General features: G+C 44.4%; 1 protein-coding gene across 1 annotated transcript in view; it reads right to left on the bottom strand.

Annotated features, from left to right (window-relative positions):
* The window catches only part of CACNA1D (calcium voltage-gated channel subunit alpha1 D), a 432,804-nt gene extending 411,956 nt beyond the window's left edge, over nucleotides 1-20,848 (bottom strand). Inside the window, exons 1-3 of the mRNA XM_090022496.1 lie at nucleotides 20,653-20,848; nucleotides 19,051-19,369; nucleotides 15,944-16,049 (exon numbers count right to left, since the gene is read on the bottom strand). Coding sequence (XP_089878622.1) covers nucleotides 15,944-16,049; nucleotides 19,051-19,369; nucleotides 20,653-20,716 — 489 coding nt within the window. The 5' untranslated portion in view covers nucleotides 20,717-20,848. The remainder of the gene's footprint in view (nucleotides 1-15,943; nucleotides 16,050-19,050; nucleotides 19,370-20,652) is intronic.
* Between the last annotated feature and the right edge of the window lie 2,192 nt (nucleotides 20,849-23,040).

Below are 23,040 nucleotides of genomic sequence, written 5' to 3'. Positions count from 1 at the left end.
GACTAAAGCTTTGCACAGCCCTACCAGGTATTCGCTTTGAATATTAAATCATAACAACTTTCATAGATTTCATAGACATTTGTGCTGGAAGGGACCCTGGAGAATCATCAAGTCCAGGCCCCTGCCCCAAAAGTAATTAACAGTGTTAAATGTCAACACTGTTAATTACTTTTAACCCACTGAAACAATAGCAAACACATAGGTTTATTTTATGTGGTCAAATACCTGATTTTATTATTAGACTTTTTTCTGTACTTAAAAGTTTTGCCGGCAGCATGGTGTGCAAAAATAAATAAATAAATAAATAAATAAATAACACACCCTCAACCAAGAACAGGGACAGAAGCAACAGGGTGGTGGGAGCATACTTTCTACCTCCCTACCTGGTCCACCAGGAGCAGACATAGGGAGAGGGACACTGTCCCCCTCCCCCCCCACACACACACCCCTCCTTGCTGCCACTGTCTGGTCCCTGTTCCCAGATAAGCCCAGCCAGAAGTGGCTCTGGAATTTTACCCACACACCAGTACCTCCAACTGCCCACAGGCCCAAGAGATCATTCCAGCAGCTAGGAATCTAAGACACACTCTCTTTTCTCCACTGAAGATCTCTTATCCCAGGGGCAGAAACAGAGATGGTACTTTTATCCCCTATGCCTCTGGAGAAAGAATGCTTACATGCCACTTAGGGCCTCCCTTTACACCAAAGGGAGGCAGTTAAACTGTGGCTAGGGACTAAAGTTGTACATAAACAGGTTTAAGTGATCAGAAACTGTTTTAAACCTGTAACAGAGCATAAGTTCTGTGCATATAAACCAGTTTGAAAATGACTGAAACTGGTTTGAGATAAACCTGTATCAGAGTTAACTGATTGAGGTCAAATGGCTTTATGGAATTTCTGTCCCAGGCCCCTTCCTTGTTTAAGTTAAATCAGAGTCCCCCAGTATCCCAGGATGTTCTGCAGCCCTGGGCTGAGCTGGGCTGGGCTATCTCTTCCAGCCAAGCAGGGTTGGCCCCACTGCTCTGGGGTGGGGGTGTGAAACCCTGCTCTGGAGTGCTGCCAGGTCTGCCTGGCAGAGGGGCAGCAGCCCTTGTCAGGCATCCCCAGCCTCTCTACCCCCATTGCTGCCCCAGGGACAGACCCCAGTAGCCTGAGAGGAAGGTAGGGTTTAATCCCCCATTGCAGGCAGCAGTGATGCAGGCCCTGACACGGCGCTGGCTCCATCCCACACTAAAGATCCTCTCAGGCAGGGCCTGTGCTGCAGCAAGGCAGGTCCAGCCGCAGGTAGGGGACAGGGGAGGGGAGATGTGACCTGGCTGCAGGTGCAGAGTGGGGGAGGGGAGAATCTGGGGCTAATCATGGAGCCCAACTCTTGCCATGGCAGCCCCGGGTGCCTGCACCGACCCCCCCAGCAATGGAGGGATTAAATCCCTCCTTTCCCTCAGGCTACTGGGGTCTGGTCATGCTCCTACTCCTACCACTGGAGCAGCGAATGAGTGAGTGGGGAAGGGGGTGTGGAGGACCCCTGCCAGGGGCTGCTTCCCCCTTCCCAACTAGGCACACCTGGGCTGGTGTCCCTGAAGGCCAGGGTGGTGGTTTAAACCCCTCCCCAATCGTACTTAGGCCTGCCGGGGCCTGGCCATGCCCCTCCCTCAGCACAGCTTCCCTGCAGCCCAAGGCTCACTCTAGCACCCCCCAGATTCTAGCCGGAGCCACTGCAGGCAGATGCCTGCATTTCTGGATTCAGAAGTGAATGTCTATTCACTTGCAAATTGGTTCAATCTTTGCAGGTTAGAATAATGTACAAAGATTGAATCAATTCAGGCTCGGGCGTTTTGAATGTCCATCCTTAGCCTAATGGTCTAACTGATTTTCACAACCAGTGTTATGCAGAATATACAGGATAGGATTAAGATTTAAGTACAGAATAAAGTGGGTGTAAAATGCTACAAACTCAGAATCTTCATCTATTTTGTGGAGGTGTAAATGACTATAGAAGGAAGAAGAAGAGCAGAAAGTAGAAAATCAGGCTGTATGTGATTTTTGTGGGTTTCTATAAACCTTGATCTAGACTGATAAAAATGAAAGATATTCATATTAAATACTTAGCATATATTGCTGAATAAGTCTTTGTACCTGCAACAATAATTTAAAACTGAAATACAAAGGTACAGCTTAGTACAATAGTAATTCTTTTTTTAAAAAACAGGCCACCTGCAGAAATTCCTCCAACTGAGAAATTCTTGCAACTTTGCTAATGCTTATTATCCCTGCTTACATCCATCAAATGGTGTTTTAACACTTCTTTTAGAAAAGGAAGTAAGTTTGTTCCAGTAATCAAACAGTTACTGAGTACTTTATTTGCATAAGAAAAGATGACAGAGTAATCTAGGTACTGGAGGAACAACAGCAACAAGAAAAACCTGATCAAAACTACTCATCCCCTGCAGAAGTTACAAGAAAAAACAAAGAACCCAAAATTGAGGAGGAGAGAATATAAAGCCTACTTCCTTTTAAGCTTGCTTTGAAAGAATGACAGCTGCCATCATTTGATTTTCAAAACTAAACCAGTGACATTCTCTCAGGCCCCTCTGTCTACACATACACTAAGCTATAAATACATTTTTACTGTCTTTAACTCTAATTGGTATGCAACTTGAATTTCAGGTTGGATATCAGCTGCAACTGTATATAATTTTTTCAGATTAAATGTACTGAAACTTTTCTCAATTTAAAATATTATTAGTTATTAGTCAACAATTACAATTTTGTTTTACAGTTTGGCTACGTTATAGGAGGATTAGAAACAACAAATAATATTTCAATTTCTGTGTTACCTTTATCTACATACTAAGTAACTCATACGATTTTCAGTAGAGTCCAATCAACCTTCTCCCTTTCCTGCAGGCTGATAATTTGCCTGTCTTTTATGCTATAGATTACATTAATTCTAAGGAGTGGCCATGAACTGAGAATATGAATGTACAAGTAGTGGGGGGAAAAAACCTAAACACTTATTTGGCCTAGAATAAGTGATAAGGAGCCACAGGCCACAGAGACACTTAATCCCAAGGGACAAGCATAATAGACAGTGTACACATACAGTACAATATTTTACAATCTGGCACAAATATTTAGCTATTAAAATGGCATCTTCAGGGGTCTGCTTATACGAATCTACTAAATGAGGATGGTATATACTGAAGGGTTCAGATTTATCAAAATTTCATTGTACAGATGTGATTTCAATCAAGTGCAAAGTAAATGTTTTTCAGTGGATATTTTCATTTCTAATGTGGCGTTGGTACAGAATAACTCATGGGATTGCAAATGAGATAAGGATATGAAGAATGACATTCAAGCCCAAGTTCATTCGGGACTACTGTGTCCTCTCCTGCATTCCAAGTTTATGTCCAGATTCCACTGTATGGTTGATTTTTCAACCACTGCACTAGAGAGTTGACTTGCCTACCAAAGGAGGCAACTCCTCCAAACCTACCGAAGAGGCAGTCTCTCTTCCACATAAAAAAAAAGAGAGAGGCAGTTGAGCCATTTCAGTAGAGGAATTTTCCACCGTGACTCTTCCATATTCCATAGGATGAGCAAACAGGAGAAAAAACTGCGTGTATAAAAGGCACTGCAGAGCAAGGGAAAGTACACCATCTTCTTTCCAGTGTTAGGGTAATTTTCTCAAAAAAGTAACACAGATTAGGAAGGTATTACCTTTTCCACATATCCCTGTTCTTCTAAAGCTATCTTAAAGGGCAGGTGTGATCAGAAATCAGGGCAAAGTTTGAGCTCATGCTTTTTTGCAGAGCCTGTGCTTTTTCACAGGGCCTGCCTGAAATCATAGTTTCCACAAAAATCACAATATTGTGATCTCAGTAAGTCCATATCCATGGGAATCTCTAATGACTCACAAGGTTCTTGATTCAGCCTTAAAGCCTGATGGAGGGCACAGCAATCCCAAAAATGAAACACTGTTGAGGTCTGATCACAAGAGAGGCAAGACTGATAAACTTAAGTCCAGATTCCATGCCCCTAGTTTTGAATGATTCAATAAGCAGCACTCTTCTCTCATTTTTCCTAACGCATCCCCATAAACAAGAAAAAATAAAATTGATCCTCAGTGAAACCCCTGAACTATTCTAAAAATTTTGACTGACTTTGTACCAGCCTGCCTGCCAATTGCAGATCAAGCACAGCAGTAATTAAAGGGAAACACTGCATCGAGAAAGTCCCATATAAAAGGCCCACAGGCCAATGGAAAAGATAACAAGACAACAAAAAGAATTGGGCTGTGATGCATAAAGAGAAACAAAAGAAAGAGCTATAAAGGGAAATGATCACACAAATAGGAAACAAAACTGAAAATAAGAGAAAGGAGAAACAGATGAAAGATACAGGCAAGAAATCCAACTACCCTGCCAGAAACTGCACTGCTAAAAACAAAAGCTAAGACATAGAAGAAGCTTGAACCACCTAAAACATCACAGGGAGGAAGAAAGAAATAATTTCAAATTTGAATGGAGTAGGAATTAATGTGTCCAAAGGTACAAGGGATAAATTAGTTTATCATTACTATAGCTAGGGACAGACCTGAGCCTGAATTGATTCAATCTTTGAAGGTTAGTCTAACCAGGTTAGGCTAAACCAGTTTGTAATCACAAAGACATCCCCTCTGGACTGAAAAAATGCAGGCACATGCCTGCAGTGGCTCAGGTTAGAAGCCAGGGAGTGATAGAGCAGCCCTCCCTTCCCTTCCCTTCCACGGTTCTGAGCTGAGGTGGGCGTGGCCAGGCCCTGGCAGGACACTCTGGTTAGGGAGGGGTTCCTCCCCTTCTGACCAATCCAGCAGGGAATTGATAACACAGTGTTTATCACCCGGACCCCATATTTATCACCCCATCAAGAAAACAAAAGAGGGACATTACTGCCTTTGTCCCATCTGCCACAGCACAGACCATAGCCAGCATATGGTCTACTAGCTAATGCTGAGAGGTATCTGTGTAAGGCAGAGGGGACAGGGAATCCATGCTTAGAGGGGAGGAGCAGAACAGAAGCCAGGCAGAGGCCTGCAGTCTCTGCCGGAGCTGTAGCCAGGAAGCAGAGGGGAAGGGCCAGCCCTGCTGTGGAGCAGAGAGCCCCACCCAGCCCAGAGAGCGTGCCGGGATGCCAGGGGAGTCTGATTTAACTTAAATCAGCAAGGGGTTTGGGACAGGCATTGCATAAATTGGTTTGACCCAAATCAGTTAGGTCTGATACTACATTCAACCAGGTTTATCTCAAACCAGTTTCAGCCACTTTCAAACTGGTTTATGTGCACTGAACATCTGTTCTGTTACAGGTTTAAACTAGTTTCTGATCACTTAAGCCAATTTATCTGTAATGTTTCTCCCTACACTATGAATTGTGACTGGGTTAGAATGAACTGAAAATTGCATAGACTTCAAAATTCAGTTCAATAACTATCTCCTTAACAACATCATGAATCAAAGATCTGCTTGAATCAGAGGCATAACTAGGAACTCTAGTGCTGTGGGCAGGGTAGGTGGTAAGCTGTGGAGAGTCTTAGCTGCCTGCACATGGACCAGTGATGCAGCGATGGTGATGCTGATACAGTGGCACAGGCTCCCAAGGGTCACCATTCTAGTATCCCCTCTAAACTGGTGCTTAGGGTTGGTGTCCTGCTTGCCGACTCCTAGTTACATGACTGATTCAAATTATATTCTAGGCAATTCACAGATTTCTAGTGCCGGAAGGGACCATCAAATCCAACCCACTGCTTTGGGCAGGAAAGAGTGCTGGGGTCAAGTGACCCCAGCCAGGTACTTGTCTAGTCTCCTCTTAAACACCTTCAAGGTAGGGGAAAGCACCACCTCCTTTGGAAGTCCATTCCATATTTTGGCAACCCTCCCCATAAAGAATTTCTTCCTTATGTCCAAGCTAAATCTACTTTCCTTCAGCTTATGGCCATTGTTTCTAGTAACCTCGAGGGGCGCCCTGGTAAACAGAGTATCCCCTATTTCCTGCTGACCCCTCGCCCCCCATGAGTCTGTAGACAGCCACAAGATCACCTCTCAGCCTTCTCTTGAAGAGGGTGAAGAGATTCAGGTCCCTCAGTCTGTCTTCATAGGATCTTACCTGCAGGCCCTTAACCATATAAGCAGCCTCCTCTGAACCCTTTCCAGGTTATATACTTCCCTCTTGAAGCATAGCACCCAAAACTGGATGCAGTACTACAGTTGCAGCCTCACTAATGCCGCATAGAGGGGAAGTATCACCTCCCTAGACCTACTCGTGATGCACCTACTAATGCAGGAAAGAATGCAGTTAGCCTTACTTACTACCTCGTCACACTGCTGACACATGTTCATTTTGTGTTGACTGTGACTCCAAGGTCCCTTTCTGCTGCTGTGCTACTTAGAATGGTACTTCCCAGTCTATAGGTGCATTGGTGATTCTTCCTCCCCAGGTGCAGCACTTTGTATTTATCTTCATTAAATTGCATGCTATTCTGATCCACCCACTTCCCCAGTTTGTCTAAATCTGCCTGAATTCACTCCCTACCCTCTAGTGTGTTCACTATACCCCATAGTTTGGTGTCATCTGCAAATGTGGACAGAGTGCTTTCTACACCCTCATCCAGATTGCTGATGAAAATATTGAACAGTACTGGTCCAAGGACAGAGCCTTGGGGGACATGACTGCCAACATCTCTTCAGGTAGAAACTGACTCATCCACTACCACTCTTTGGGCGCATCCCATAAGCCAGCTTTCCACCCACCTGACTGTGAAAAAATCCACATCTCAGCTACTTAGTTTACTTGTAAGAATTGGGTGTGACACTGTGTCAAAAGCCTTTTTAAAATCCAAGTAAATAACATCTACCTCTACTCCTGCATCTAAGTTGTGACCTGATCATAAAAAGAGATCAGGTTAGTCAGGCAGGATCTGCCTGCTATAAACCCAAGCTGGTTGCCCCTTAACACTGTATTACCCACTGGCCCCACACAAATGCGATACTTAATGGTTTTTTCTAAGGTCTTACCAAGAATAGAGGTGAGGCTATCCGGGTCCTCCTTCCTCCTCTTCTTGAAAATAGGGACTGCACTGGCTCTCTTCCAGTCATCTGGGAACTGTTCTGAGTGCCATGAGCTCTCAAATAGTTGTGCCACTGGTTTTGCTATAACACTGGCCAATTCCTTTAGTACCCTTGGGTGAATATCATCAGGGACTGCAACTTAAATATGCCCAACCCCTCCAAGTGTCCCTTCACCAGGTCAGCGCCAACCACTGGTTGATTGGTATCTCTCTCAAGCCAAACTAAAGTCTCATTGGGAGGCGTGTTTGTATGCGTGACCAGGAACACAGATGCAAAGAAATCATTTAGGAGCTCAGCTTTGTCCATCCTATCTGTTACGAGTTGTGCTAGTCCATCCTGTAGTAGCCCTATGTTACCCTGCACCACCTTCTTGCTTCCTATGTACTTAAAGGACTTTGTTATCCTTAATCTTAGTTGCCAGCCTGAGTTCTGTTTCTGTTTTGACCTGCCTCGCTGCTTCCCTGCAAGCACGAGCCAAGCAGTTATACTCCTCCTTCAGGCAAGCGCTGTTTCATTCAAGCAAGGAAAGAAGACTGCCCCACTGGCACACATCACAGTGGCTAAGTCTGAGGAATGGAGGCATAATGAGCACCTTTGTCACCCTGGGAAAAGCTCCCGGACAGCTGGGAGCAATCCCAGCACAAAGGGCTGCCCAGCCCCACAGAGAAACTCGTCCCCCTCATCCCCCTCCCCCACCACCAAGGGCAGGGGGCTCTGTTCAGTGCTGGGGGGCTCTTCCCACTCCTCCTCCTCCTCCTCCCCTACCACTGTGGGGTAGGGAGAGGGACACTGCAAGGCTGCTCAGTCCCAAAGGAGGACTCTTCCCCTCTGCTTCTCCACTACCACCAAGGGGTGGAGAAGGGGGCTTCATGAGACGCTGTCCAGCCACAGATGAGGACTCTTCCCCCCTCCCCTCCCAGAGGGTGGGGAGGGGGGCTCTGTTCCATGCTGGGGGTACTCTTCCCCCACCCCTACCACCGCAGGGCAGGGAGAGGAGGGAAGGGGAGGCTCTTGTGGTGCTCCCCGGCCTGACCTGGCCCAGCAGGGGCACAGGAAGCGGCTGTAATAGAGTTGCATCTGCAGGGGATGGCCCCAGTCCCAGGGCCCAGCCTGGTCTCACTCAGCTCCAGCTAAGGCAGCCACTTGGTGGGGCTGGGGCGGGCCACCCCTGGCGGGTGCAGCTCAGTGATGGGGAGGCAAGCGCAGTCAGGCAGCTACTATCCCTGTCAGTAAGCAGAGCCCAGCGTGTGTGGCCAGCAGCTGGCCAGGCAGTGCTCATCTGGGTCCACTTGGAGGCACTGCGGGGGCTCATGGGGCCTCAGTGAGCCACCATGTTTGGCAGCTGCTGGGCTCTGGGCCCACTGCGCCTCCAAGCGGGCCCAGATAAGCACTGCCCAGCCAGCCAGCCAGCCACACACACCAGGCTGTGCTCACTGACAGGGGAAGCAGCTGCCCAGCTGTGCTCACCTGCCCATCATTGAGATGCACCTGCTGGGGGTGGCCTTGCCCCTCCAGCCCAGCCTGGCCCGACCCCACCAAGCAGCTACCTTAGCTGGGGCTGAGTGAAGCCAGGCCAGACCAGGCTGCAGGGCCAGAGCCACTCCTGGCAACTGCAGCTGTTACAGCTGCTCCCTGTGACCCAGCTGGGCCAGACTGGGCCAGAGAGCACCGCAAGAGTCTCCCCTCCCTGTCCCACGGTGGCAGGGGACAGAAGGAGGAGGAGGAGGGGGGAAGTTTCCACCCCAGCACTGAACAGAGCCCCCCCCCACCCCCCCATGGAGGGGAAGTGTCTATGCAAGGTTGCCCAGCCCAGCCCCAGTGGGGGACTCTTTCCCCTGTTCCCCCCACAGGGTGAAGGGGGGGCTCTGTGCAGCAGTGCCTGGCCAGAGCACAGGGAGAGACTGTAGCTGAGCTGCAGTCACAGGGAGTGAAGAAGGGGGGAACTGTCCCCCTTCGGGGCCAGGCAGCCTCACATACAGCCCCCCTAGCCCTGCAGCAGCACTGGGGAGAGCGCGCAGGGGAGGAGTAGTCCCCCCCAGCACAAAACAGAGCCCCCCTCCCTGCTCTGCAAGACAACCATCCGAGCATGGCCCCGTTAAGGTGAAGGGGGCAGGGAGAACAGTTAATGCCTCCCTCCATTCCTTCTGGTCTCTTTTGCCCTGCGGCCACGGTCTGCCAGCCCCAGGGGCCACCACTGTAGCTCCCTCCCCTCTGCTCCCCAACTGACAGGCAGACCCTGGCTGCGGTGGTGGAACAGGGGAAGGAGGGAAGAATGAATACGCTCTTTGCCTACTTTACTTTAACGGGGCCATGCTGGCTGGTGTCTCGCCATATCCTATCCCTGCTCTGGCTAGAGAGCAGAGAAGCGGGGCCAGCCCAGAGAGCATGCTGGGCTGCAGGAAGAGTCTGGTTTAACTTAAACCAGCAAGTGGTCTGAGACAGACACTGCATAAACCAGTTTGAGCCAAATCAGTTAAGTCTGATACTGCATTCAACCAGGTTTATCTCAAGCCGGTTTCAGCCATTTTCAAGCTGGTTTATGTGCACTGAATGCCTGTTTTGCTGCAAGTTTAAACCAGCTTCTGATCATTTACACTAGTTTATGTGTAATGTCTGTCCCTAGCCCAAATGCCAAGCTGAATGAAGAAATAAAACCTCTAATTTGGTGGTAGGGGGGCACCCCCTGTCTTTCCCCCTTCTTCTTTCCTGAGCAGTGCTTATCTGCTGGGATCCAAAAGCCTGTTTGACATCACTGCCCAGCTCCAAGCCCACACAGCCCAAGCCTGTAGCATAGCTGATTTGATTCCAGTGCCCCACAGCTTCCGTCCCAGGGCCCCCTCTTAATCAATTCCCAGGGTTTATGCCCCTTTTCATCTACCGCTAGTTATGCTACTGCTGAGGAAGGATGGACTCTCAACAAGACTCAAAAAAGGGCTTACTTGCTGAACACAGGAATCTTAAATTGGTGAGCTGCCAAAGATTGCCCTCCCTGACAATTTAATTCTCAGATTCCTGCTATGCTTACAACACATTGTTCTATGTCATTTGGGCCTTGAAGATACTGACATACTAATATCTAGAGAGAGAGGAGATACCACCAAGGCAGCACATGGTGAAAAAAGTAGTCATCCTGCCCCTTCAGCCTTATCAGACAGGAATAAAACAGAGTGTGAAAGCCCTACTCCTCCAGCTCGGGAAACAAGGAAGAGAAATGTATACAAAGTAGCACATTGAGCCCAGCTCCACAGCCACAAAAAGAATGTTTACTAGACTTTGATTAACCAAAAAGATACACGAGATTGCACCTGCCCACAGTATTAGGAGAAAGAAACCTGGGCTTCCCTGCCCAATGGTTAGGCGGGGAGTGTATTACACGGAGAGTTACCAATACTGCACAACAGCCTTCCCTAATACTGATTCTGTTAGTTTTATCAACTTTGTTTCATGGTATGTTACTGGTTATGCCACAAAATCCACAACCACAACTGGCACTCTTGATGGCCATCTCAGCAAAGAGTATTAATTGAACACAGAGAAAATGAACAACCTTCATGCTAATATTTTTCTTAAGATATCCTACTATTGCAATGATAACAGCATAGATCCCTCTACAAATGAATCTCTTCAAGTTTGAGAATTGAATATTGACTCCTTCGTAAATTAGTACAAGTCTAAGACATGGGATATTTTGAAAGCGTGTTGTATGTATATGTGTGATTTATTACTTCTGTTTGTCATATCCATTTCTATTTTCCTGGCAATGTTTGTCATATTTTAAGCAAATTAATTTGTCACAAAATGCATTTTATAATTAATATTATGCTGTATAATAGATTATGCGCTGATCGTTTCCACTGGAGAATGAGTTGCATAAACCATTTTTGTGAGATAAAATGCTTTCTTTGTTACTTCCCCACTGGTGATCTTTCTTCATCAGAAAGGCTCAATGACAATTCAACCAATTTTATGATCTAATACTTTACTGACTAAGCTATAAGTAAAGATTTAGTTCAATAGCTTGCATCTTAGAAAGTCCACAGGAAAGAAGCTCTTCTATTTTGCACCATCAGAAACCCACAGGAGAATCTCTGCCCTGCATATGCAATGTGGATGGAATTCTCCACTGCACACTTCCTCAAGTCTGCAGCGAAATACTTTGCCTGTGCACTACGGCGTGCAGGAAGGGATGTGATCCTCTAACTTTTCTGTAAAACAAGAGTAAATTCTTGATTTGCAGGCTCCCACTAACCACTGTCCCACCTTCTCCTGCTTTCTAAGACCCTAATCAGGTTTAGAACATGTAAATTACAAGCACTTAATAGCCTTATGTTTGGGGTGTATATATTTTGCAGATGTAAAAATTATGAGCTAAATTCTCTGTTGGTATAAAGTTGTGTCATGATCTCTAAGTCCATTAATGAGTTACACCAGCTGAGAACCTAATCCTGTTTTACAAAAAGGTATCCATACAAATTTAAATGTCTAAAATGTAAGCATTTGAGATATCATTAAATTTTTAACGACTGCTTTATATTTAGTGAGACAAGGTTCTTTGGGTAAATCTTTTATTAGACCAACTCAAATAGTTGGAAAAAATCTTCACTGCAAGTTTTCGGGCACAAACACCCCTCATCAGGCTGTCTGTACTCTTCCTGGATGGAGTGAAAAAGGAGTTAGAGGTCAGTACACAGGCAAGAAAGCCAATCAGTTAAATGTAAATTGAGGTGGTCAGTAGATGAGAGACAGGTTGGGGGAGGGGAGAAGGGGGGATGAATGTAGCTGTAGTCAAAGGATGAGAGACAGGAGCGTGGGGGAAGGGAATGAGAACAGCTGCTAAAACATGGAGGCTTTACCTGGGGAGTCAGGTGTCAGGCAGGTTATAATGTGTCATAAATCCAATGCCTGTATTTAAGTTCATAGGCTCAATTGTGAAAGATATTTTGTACACATATTTGCCCTTTAGTGGGGAGGGCAAATCTCAGACTGGGTTCCTCCATTTTTAAACCTGTCAATATGTGCCAAATTTCTGTTCTGTTCTGTTATTTTGTAAATTCCCTTTGAATTTTTGTAATTGCTGTAATTTTGTAAATTCCCTTTGAATTTACAAAATACCTTTCACAGATGAGCCTATGAACTTCACTTAATCCATCTACTGGATACAAAAAATCATGGACTAAATATAGATATTGGATTTATGACACACAACCTGCCTAACATCTGACTCCCCAGGCAAACCCTCCAGTTTTTAACAGCTATTCTCATTCCCTTCCCCCACCCTCCTGTCTCTCATCCCTTGACTACAGCTACATTCTTTCCTCCTCCCTACCCACCACCTGTCTTTCATCTACTGACCACCTCAATTTACATTTTAACTGACTGGCTTTCTTACATAGGTACTGGCCTCTGGCTGTCTTACCACTACATCCAGGAAGAGCACAGAATCTGCAGATGCCTGATGAAGGGTATTTGTGCCCAAAAGCTTGCTAAGAATGATTTTCCCAACTATCTGAGTTGGTCTAAAAAAGATATCAGATTTACCCAAAGAAACTTGTCTGCCTATGTCCTTAGACCAACACGGCTATAACTTACACCCCTGAAACATGAATTATATTTAGTGTGGCAGTGAGAAGCCCCCACAGGCACTAGAAGGGGGTGGGGGAACCCCCGTGAACCCCACGCTGCCCAAACAACCCCCTCCCTCCCCTCGCCCAGGGAAACTTACCTCCTGGCACTCAATCAGACCTGGAGCAGGAGCCATGGTCACATGAGCTGGCACTATGCCGGCTCTTCAATCAGCTGTTCCCAGGGCGGAGAAACCCTGGGCCAATCGCGGTGGCCAGAGACACCACTGCAGGAAGACTGAAAAGCCCCACTGGAACCCAGAGGCAGGGAGGAAGAGGAGCAGGCTGGCAAGAAGCACCCCTGATGTGGGGAGGCTTCAGTGGCCGGCAGGAGCCTTGAAGCCAGCTCAGGGCTGGAGTCCAAAGCAGGGGAAGCGGTGCCCCTGCATTAGACTGGGAGGGAGGAGCCAGTTCCATCTCCACCCTCTGCCCAGCATCTAATTTCCAAGCAAATTCATCAGAGGAATTTCTCCCAGAAGCAAGGAGGAGGATGCCAGAGAGAAAAAAGAAAAGAAAAGAGGAGACAGAAGCCTAGCCCAGCCGCAATAAAGACTGGAATTCCAGCAGCCATAACATCTAGGCTAGCCCATAGGAATTTATGCCAACACTGGTCCCCTGGGAAATCGGGGTCTACCAGGCATGGCTGGACAACATAGGCTGCACCAATTGGTTGGCAAGTGGACAGGGTGTAGGGAAGACGGAGCCCCATGGAACATTGTGTCGAGACCACAAGTACCTCCGTCTCCGGGGTCCCTAGGAAGAGGATCACCACTGAACCCCTCCTTTTTCATCCAGTAACACCAAGGCATGGCAGGAGAGTTGAGGGAAGGGAGGTCCTGGTCAAGACAGACAGTACAGCACTCACATCACGCCTAGGTACTTCCAAATTTAGTGAGGAACAACTGTCTGTCTTCCATTTACTCTCGTCTTTCTTTTGTCTTACTAAACCAAAAACATGAAACAGACATTTGGGCTGCAGGTGACTTAATAGTCTCTTGGAATATCAAATTAACAAGAGTGAATGAGAAGAGAAGCTTTTGCACTCAGCTGCAATGGGAAAAGGACTTGTAATCAACCAGCTATATGATCTCTACTTCCTCCAAAATATAGCTGAAACTGCTCAGTCTCACTTCATTGAGCATGGGGTCCAAGAACAGCATGACGATCCCAAACAATAGTCCCCATTTCTAGCAGACACTCCTCTAAGCCTGAAGGATTTCCAAGCACATATCCATATCCATATGTTGCTCCCTCTCTATGTCTCTACCTACAGTGAGAGAGGGCTACAGCAGGCAGAATCAATGGCAGTGAGATTCCAAAGAGAGACATGGGACCAAAACACAGGTCAGTCCATTTCATAATGCAGAACTACTACCACAGAAACAGCTAGTCCAGTCTGATTCCAGTCACATACACAAAACATGTGGTTTTCCCCTTCATCTGGCTAATTCTGTCCCAGTATCTAAAATCTGCTGTGAAAATAAATTCCTCTCTTCCATTAAGCTCAACAGAATTACTCAGAATCTACACCAGTGTAAGAGAGGCTGAAAGTGGTCAACATGTGGAATTTATTGATTTATGGAAAAAATCCGGAAAGAGTCTCTCTAGTAAAAATATATGTGAATCTCTGAGATAAAAGAATGAAGTTTCCTTCTGCTTAAACCTATCTGTTCACATTATTAAAAGAGACTGGAAATAAAAGAAGAATAAGTATACAATTTAATCCTAAATATTAACACAGTGTAAAATTAGGTCAGATAAATTTGACTTCAGGCTTCATAAAACTAATGCTAAAAATGTTGCTATAAAATTATCAGCCTCCGACACAACCTAGTGGTTTACCATTTTCATATGATACTGGTTATTAACAGTGACCCGATGGATGGACAGCTATGGAGATTTGTGCCCTTAATTTTTCAGAGAAAAAGCAGACTGTTGATTGTCTCATTCAGACAGCTGCATAAATTGTTCTTCACATTGACCTGGATTAACCTGTTGTTTGCCAGCATTTTTTGCTGCCTATGTTTGGTTAATACTGCACACTTGGCAAATAAAAAACAGCATAAAATGGAGCTACGTATATAGAATCATCACCTCTGGGAAAATAAGTAAGTTTAACATTAGTAACCTGAACAAATATTCCTCTGATGTAAGACTATTTCATTATAAATTAAAATAATCCCACATTATCTTTTTACTAGTTTGAGGCCCAATATTTCATTCCTTGCAAAGGCAAAATCCTCATATATATTTTTAATAAGTTAAAACTGAACCGGACCTTTAACTGGTCCTCTCCTTAGTTTTTCAAATGATTCTTAATAAACATAAAGGATACTATTCAATATAAACAATGGAATTAATGTAGTCCCACCCAATATTAATACTGGATGCCATATATATTATACATAGTATTATAAAAGATTATTGCAATGAAACTACATTTTTTTCAATATAACATTAACCTATATTCCAAATGACAAGGAATAGCTCAAAATGTTAGAAAATTATTTTTGATACAAGACAACAGTGTTTCACATAATACATAGTACACATATAACTTTTTGGGGGGAACTCTGTTATAATAACATGAGTCTATTTAAAAACTCAATCTGAAACATTCAGATGCCTGTAGAATGTCTTCATTAAAAACATCACCACCACCTTATATCTCTCCATCCTTTTTCTTGACAACAGCATTCTAATTAGTTAACAGTACAACAAATTCATACTACAAATTCTTGTCATGGAACAGTTTCTATTAAAGTAAAAGCTCAACAACTGATACAAAGCCTAAAAATTTTTGAGAATTAAAATCTAAAAAAAAATGAGATACATTGGGAAGAACAGCCAAAATTCAAGAGGCATGGCACAGAAACTTAAAAAGCACAAAACTAAGATTTAATATGAACAGCTGTAACAGATGCATTTCATTACAGTTCTTATATATTCATCTCTTATATATATCTTATCTTCAGCATATAATGTATTTACATTGCCCTCCAAATTTGTCACTACTGTAAGCCTTCTTGCAGCAGAAGAGCATATGCTGAAAACCAAAGCAACAGAATATTTCAAAGAAGTTTTGTTAAATCCCTTCCTTTTCTAAAACTATTATTAATATCAACACAGTTCACAAACATTAGCAGCTAACTGGACAACTGTTGAGGTACATAATAAACCAAAAGAAATATAAAAAATAAATCCAAGAATACTTACCAAGTTATGATTAGTTGAATTAGAATCATCTTCTGGGAATGGGATGTAAACAGCTAAGGCCACACAATTGGCAAAAATAGCCAGTAGTATAAATATGTCAAATGGTCTGAAAATATCTTATTAAGGAATACATGGATGCTTAATTTCTCCTCATGTTTAGTCTAATTTTACTTTGGCTTTCTATACCTTGAATTCATAGCTTATATTTTCTGTTTGGTGACTGACAACCAGCATTAGGTGTATCACCACATAATATTGTTTTCCAGTCTTTCGCTGTCCGCTCCATTTCTGTGACAAGAAGCCTATCAACACTGATCCAGCCAGAATAGTGTATATTAAATTCTGAGAAAGAAATCTAATCACACAATATTAGATCAGTATGTTGTCCATCAGGTTGTATGGAATATTTAAAAATCTGTTCTCCCAACCTATGAATGCATACCTCCATTAACATTAGAAATTACAAATATGTATCATGGGAAAAATAAACCATACTGGATGAAGTCCACAGTAGGGGATAAGGAAGGTCCCCGGTAAAATAGAACTGCAACAGTTCTGCTGTGTGAGGGCCCAGAAACTCTGTAATGAGCTCACTAAAAGGTTCTGCACCCCTTTTTCAACTTGTAACAGCCATGCACCCCATCAGCTCTGCCTCAGCCAAAGCCAGGAGACAGGAGCTTAGGGCTTTGTACAGACATTCAAAAAGCAGGCAAGGCAGAATCAATCTAAATTACATGGTTTTCTGTATATATCCTAGTTTAAAGTGGTAGCAAACAGAACACATATTTGCCCTTTAGTCGGGAGGGCAAATCTTAGACTGGGTTCCTCCATTTTTAAACCTGTCGATATGTGCCAAATTTCTGTTCTGTTACAGGTATCAACTGATTTTATGTACTGAACTTCTGTTCTGTTACAGATACAGGCTGGTTTCTGATCACTTACATCAGTAAATGTGTAATGCCTGTACCTAGTCTAAGTGAGTAGGGGAAAGGCTAGACATGCGACTACTTGTCTAACAGAGCAGTGGTTTCAAGCTGTCATACAAAAGATAACAGGAACTATAGCCACTGTTCTAGCCCAAAGGCTGAATGACAGCAACAGGAAGCTAATTCAATTCCCTCCTCACCAAAAATTTCCCAAAAAACTCATGAGATTCATGCATACAAGCCCTTATACCTCATCTTGATGTGTGTATTTAGGGAGGGAGGCAGAGTATTTCATTTACTTCTCTTTAGAGACATAAACAATATGTCTCTAAATAGACAGACATACTGTCTGTATGATACACTGTCCTCAGTTGCATGCACAACTTCCATTGAATTCTATCTATGGGAGTTCTAGCCATGAATCTAGAGAAGTATACTGAATACAGTCTTATTTGACTTAGAGTCATATTCTCTTTGGATAAAATATTGTTCTGTGCCAAGTACTACTACAATGATTTAACATCTCCTGGGCCCACTTAAGTTCTATTTTGCTGGCCATCTTCACAGGACTATTTTGCTGGCCCTCTACTGGGCTTTATGAACTAACCTGAAACTGAGAGTTCAATTTACAGGAATTATTTTAGAATTGTACCAGTTTAAATTACAGCAGATTTTTTCCTATTGTACTTAATTTGTACTTAAATTATACTAAAAATAACTCAAAAGAGCGTCTTTATAAATATGCTAACCATTGCCAAAACATTTTACATGTATAACTCTCAGGCTGGGTGGTCTGTTTGAAGGAACACGTTTAGTTTTGTATTTAGCAAACTACTTGTTAAAATAGTCATCTGTTCCTAAAGAAGTGTTATCAAAGCTAACAGAACAAATTTTTACTCCATCTCCTTCAGCAAAATGACATTTTCTGTTTCTAAATGTTTCTGAAGTACTACACATATACATGTGTTTATATATATTATCAGCTTTTCAATTAAGTCTTAAAATCTTAGCTCTGATCCACAATGACTGAACCAAGAAAAAGCTACAAAGCAGAAAAAATGCAAGCTCTTGTGAATACAGGTTAATAACTCCAATCTCTCCTACTGCTGTACATGGAACGCATCCAGGTGTGTTTGGCTGTGGATGTCTCTCAAAAGTTCGTATGTATTATGCACTGAAGCCTGCTCATCTACGTTTGGAGTAAATCTCCAGCTTTTCTCCAAATCTCTTTGGCATCTAGGTAAACATTATTTTTAAAGGACTTCTTCATCCAGCTCATGAGGCCTAGTGGTAATGCAGCAAATTACCAAATGGAAGATCTACATTTCTGGCTTGTTCCTTAGGCTACAAAAGCTATATAAAAAAAAAAAAGCAGCAGTGATAGAAGAATGGTGAGGAAAGTGAGTAGCAATCTGTGAAAAAACCTACGTAGCAGCTGAGGAAAGGAAATGGCTATCTTGATCTCAAGATGGATCTGTCAGCCTGTGCCAGAATGAAAAAAAATGCTTCACAGTATATGCACAAATATCTAATGGATAACTAACTTTTGAATAATATTTTCTGCAGATAGCAAACACCATTCCTGAGTAATCCGAGAAGTTTTTTTTCTTTTTTTTAACAACAGAAAATAGGAGAGGAACACACCAACCCTGTTACTTTGCTGTTCTCTGTATATTTGTATTTCAAACATTTACTGCAACTGGTGAAATGAAATTCCATGGAATAATGACATAGATTAAGGGATATCATTTCATCTTGATGAGAAGGGATTTAAGTATCTACCATTAACATTAATGAGAATTACACACATATAAACAAGCACACTATGTTTTACCTCTCCAACAGTTAAAATTTCTGTTGCTAGCAAGTCAGTTGTTTTAATACATAATTTTCTAAATAAAAATGAAACCTGAAACATTACAATGTACTCCTTAAACCAATGGTATTTCTTATATCCGCACATGAAAAAATTAATTAAATATTTTTAAAAGAGATAAAACTGACTACATTAAACTCTGCAACAAATTCAAATCCAATGCCATATAATCTTACAACAGAAAAACTTAAATACTATTCCAAGACCTGCCATTGCTTTTTTATATGGTCTTAAAACAATCTCTTTGACACATTTGGGATAGTCAGAGGACAGATGGTAAAAACAAAACTGCATCAAAAGGATACTTCCATTCTACTATACTAATGCAGGCTCTTCGGATTGGGTTATTGAGGGACAAACAGAAAAGGGCACGGGGTGGCCGACTGTTAGACGTATTACCCTGTTTTTTGCTCTTGGCATATTGCTGGCGTTTTCTTTGGGACAGAGATCCTACAGGTTGGGCTGCTGTGGTGCTCATAGTTTGGGCAGCCTTGGCTTGTCTAGCAGCATCAATTGCAGCTTGCCAAGATAGAACAGTTTGCTTGGATGGTGCTGAACTGTTTGACTGAATAATTGGTCCGTCACCAGGGAGAGGAATTCTGGTGCTACTTGCATAGTTTCCCTCTGTGGATGAAAAAAAGTTGTTTACTTTTAAATTCCATTAAAATATGCCAGCTAAAATATTCTTGATAAAAAAGGAAAAACTTATTTGAAGCATTTCTGTTTCCTTTATATAATTATTAAGTAGCAGGTTTGTTTCCACAGTGACAAAAAGGTTCAGGACTCAGGACGTTCATCAGTTTAATAGAGCTGTCAAGATATGTGCTGACAAAGATACACTTTACAGATTGATCCTCCTTTATGTTGCATTTTTCCAAACTGGACGATGCCTCGTACAACAAATCTTACCTGTGTCTTTTTGACTGATTTTGCCAAAGCAGCGTAACAGTTACTCTTTGCCCCTTTTCCGATTAAAAAACATCTAATAACTCAATATCTGTAGCCATAGATTAAACATATAATTATAAAACACAATTTTAAACCCCCGAGAAACTACAAACGGTCTAACAAACAAGTCCAATCTTTCAGTAATCTGTATTACAAGAGGAAAATATACGGATGCTGTTTTCAAGAGAAAACCCGGTCACCTTTGGCAATGAACATGCTTGCAACAACATCTGTACCTTGTGCACAGCAAGTTACCAGAGGGGAAAAGACTGTGAGACCTTTACAAAGGAAAATCAACTACGAGTACAACAAAGCTGCTGAAATAATCTCCGTGTGGAAGGCCAACGGGAAGGCAAAACAACCTTATGAAGCCAGCACAGGCCTCTGGCTCGGGAGCCGCCCGGCTAACGCAACAGCCTGGTACGGAGGGCACCTGTAGGAAGGCAGTGCCCCTCAGCAAACTCCAAACTTCAAGATGTCTGGGTGGAAAAGGAAAAGATGGAGGGAGGCCTGGCACCACTGCGTGGGGGAACGGAGAGCCGAGAGGGATGCCAGGCGGCTCGCGCGGGCGGAGACGGAACCGCCGGCCCGGGGCGGGGGCTCAGCACACACCAGCCAGACCCGAGCCCCGCGCCCCACGCGCCGCCCGGCGCAGTGAATCCCGCGGCCGCGGGGACGAGCCGAGCAGGACCCGGGAGAGCTGCTGCGTGTGCACGTGCGCGCGTGTGCCCCTGCGAGTGTGCGTGCGCGAGTGCACATGTCCGCGGGGGTGCGTGTGCGCGCGTGTGACACGGAGCCGGGGGAGCGGGGCACACTAAGATGGCCCCCGGGGCCGCCGGCCGCTGCCCCCGCTCCCCTCGCGACCGAGGCGGCGGCGCATCCATCGCTGGTTCCCCCGCGCCGGCCCCCTCGCCCCCGCCCCGCGGCGGCACCGGGCATCCCGGCCCCGCTGCCCTCACCTGCTGGGCGCTGCTGCTGCTGCTGCTGCTGCTGCTGGTGGTGGTGGTGCTGGTGCTGGTGCATCCTCCCCCTCGCTCGCTCCCGGTGCCGGAGGAATGAACGCGAGAAGCCGCCGCCGCCGCGCTGCCCCGCGCCCCTGCCCGCTACCCGGCCCCCATGGCAGCGCCTAGCGAGACGCCAGGGGCCGCTCCGCCTCCGCCCGCCGCCGCCGCCGCTTCTCTGCTGCCGCCGCTGCCAAAGCCCTCCGAGCCGGGGCCAGCATGACACTCACATCCGGGTGACACGGAGCGCTCAGCCCTAGCAACCCGCCGCCGCCGCCACGGGGTTAACTCCCTCCTCCCCGCCGCCGCCGCCGCCACCTGCTGCCGCCGGCGCGAGGGGGAGGCCCCTTCAGCGACAGCCGCCGGGTCCCAAGCTCCCACCGCTTCCCCTTCCCCTCACCCCGGGCCCGACGCCTCGCTCCTCCTCGAGCGACTGGAGAGTTACCAGCCACAGCGCTTGACTTTGCCCCCATGCCCATGTGCCCTCTCACTGCCTTTTGCTATCTCCATCCCCAGCACCCACTCCTGTCAGGCTCCCTGTCTGGGAACGATCCTGTCACCCCTTCCCTGCCCGCAGACTTGCTCGTCTTTCCTGGCCCCGGCCTTCCAGGAAAGCCTGGCATGTTCCTGGTACAGGGCATGTTGGCATTTGTAACGCTATTTTCATTGGGATTCAGGGCAAACCCAAACATTTGTTTCAATACTGTGTGCAGTATTCTTGGCAGGAAAAAAAACCCAACAACTCTAGAAAATTTGGGGAGAAAGTTTCATTTTACAATGTCAACTCTTGGTTTTGGTTTTTGATGTTTGTGTTATTTCTATATTATTTTGCTGCAGGACCCTAGCTGTAATGCACAATCTGTTGTTTTGTTACAACAAGCAGGAGACACTTTTCTCTATAAAATAAAGATGTTTTGCATCAGTACCAAGTAACACCTTGCCCTATTTCAGCTATTATGTAATGTGGTACATGAAGTCCAGCAATCATGCAGGAATAATCCAAAAATGAAAAAAGATATCTTTCATCACACTATCAATCAAAAATGAAATGTGAAATTTTAGGTGAAAATACTCTTAAACAAAAACTTCTGGGTTTCAAAATATTTCTTCATCAGGGATTTTCCTGAAAATCAATATGCTTTTTAGGTAATGCTTCAGTTTCAACGAAAACACCATTTTCCTTCAAGAAAGCATTTATTATTTTTCTACCAGCCTCATTCTCAATTCATTATTCCTTTTCCCAGCTCCTTCCTTAGACCTGTCGGCATCCCCTCCCACATTCATTCTTCACTGACAAGTACCTTTATCTCAGCTAATAATAAATAACAACAATAACTAGGGACAGTCGAGTAGTTCGCAGAAGAGCGATAAAGCCCAAGTGCTGTGGGTTCAAAAAGGAAGAGTTTAGGGTCACTCACAGTGGATATATGTCCTCCATTCTGTTTCTGCAAAACTTGAATTCTACAAGTATTTAAGAGCAAACTGACACATAGCAGCCTAAATCTCTTCAAGACTCAATAAAATGTAGGCTTCTAGAGGCCAGATTTACAAGCTATTTAGGTGCCTAAAGATGCTGATAAGTATCTAGTGGGATTTCTGAAATCATCTAAACAGATTAGGTATCTAACTTCCTATGCCTCAAAAGGAAGTTAGGCATCTAACCTGATTATTGGGAGTTAGGTGCCTAACCTGCTTACGTACTTTTGTAAATATTAAGGCATGTCCTTAGGTACCTAAAAACCTTTGAAAATCTACATTTAAGTGTCTACATTATTTTTATTTGACTTATGCTATTTAATCTCTTCGGCATTTTAAATTTCCCCTGAAATGGTAAGTGAGGTCTGGATCCAAATAACAGATGTCCACTAAACCAAAGCTGTCCTTACCCCTTTCTCTGCAATTTTTTCATGAAATTGCTGGCCATCTGCCCTGCCAGCACTATTTTTTATTTCCTTGCCCCCAAGGTGGACCTAGTTCCCTCTAGCAGGGGATTCCCCATAGGAGACCTTCTCTCATTCATGCATTGGACCCATGAATCCTGATTTAATCCACCCTTTCCTCTAATACATGCCTATTCTTTTCACAGTGAGAGCCCAACCTTAGTGAAATAATCTCCCTGGCTTCAGTTGCATTGTTCTAGCCAATTTGGCCCCTGATCACAGACTAAAACATCCAGCTGCTATTTGCCTTCTATTATCCAAATCATGTTAAATTTCCAAATCACATTAAATTTAGTATATACAGTTAGAAATTAAATGCAAGCTCTTTTAATTAGTTTTGAGAAGATGCTTTATTTATTGCGTCTCAAAAGTATTCATGTTTATGTCATGTATCTGTATAATGACT

Source organism: Crocodylus siamensis, chromosome 11 (genome assembly GCF_052110815.1).
Source record: "Crocodylus siamensis isolate JL-2025a chromosome 11, ASM5211081v1, whole genome shotgun sequence".
NCBI classification, from domain to species: Eukaryota; Metazoa; Chordata; order Crocodylia; family Crocodylidae; genus Crocodylus; species Crocodylus siamensis.
The sequence above is the reverse complement of the archived record's forward strand: the minus strand, read 5'-3'. Positions and strand labels throughout refer to the sequence as shown.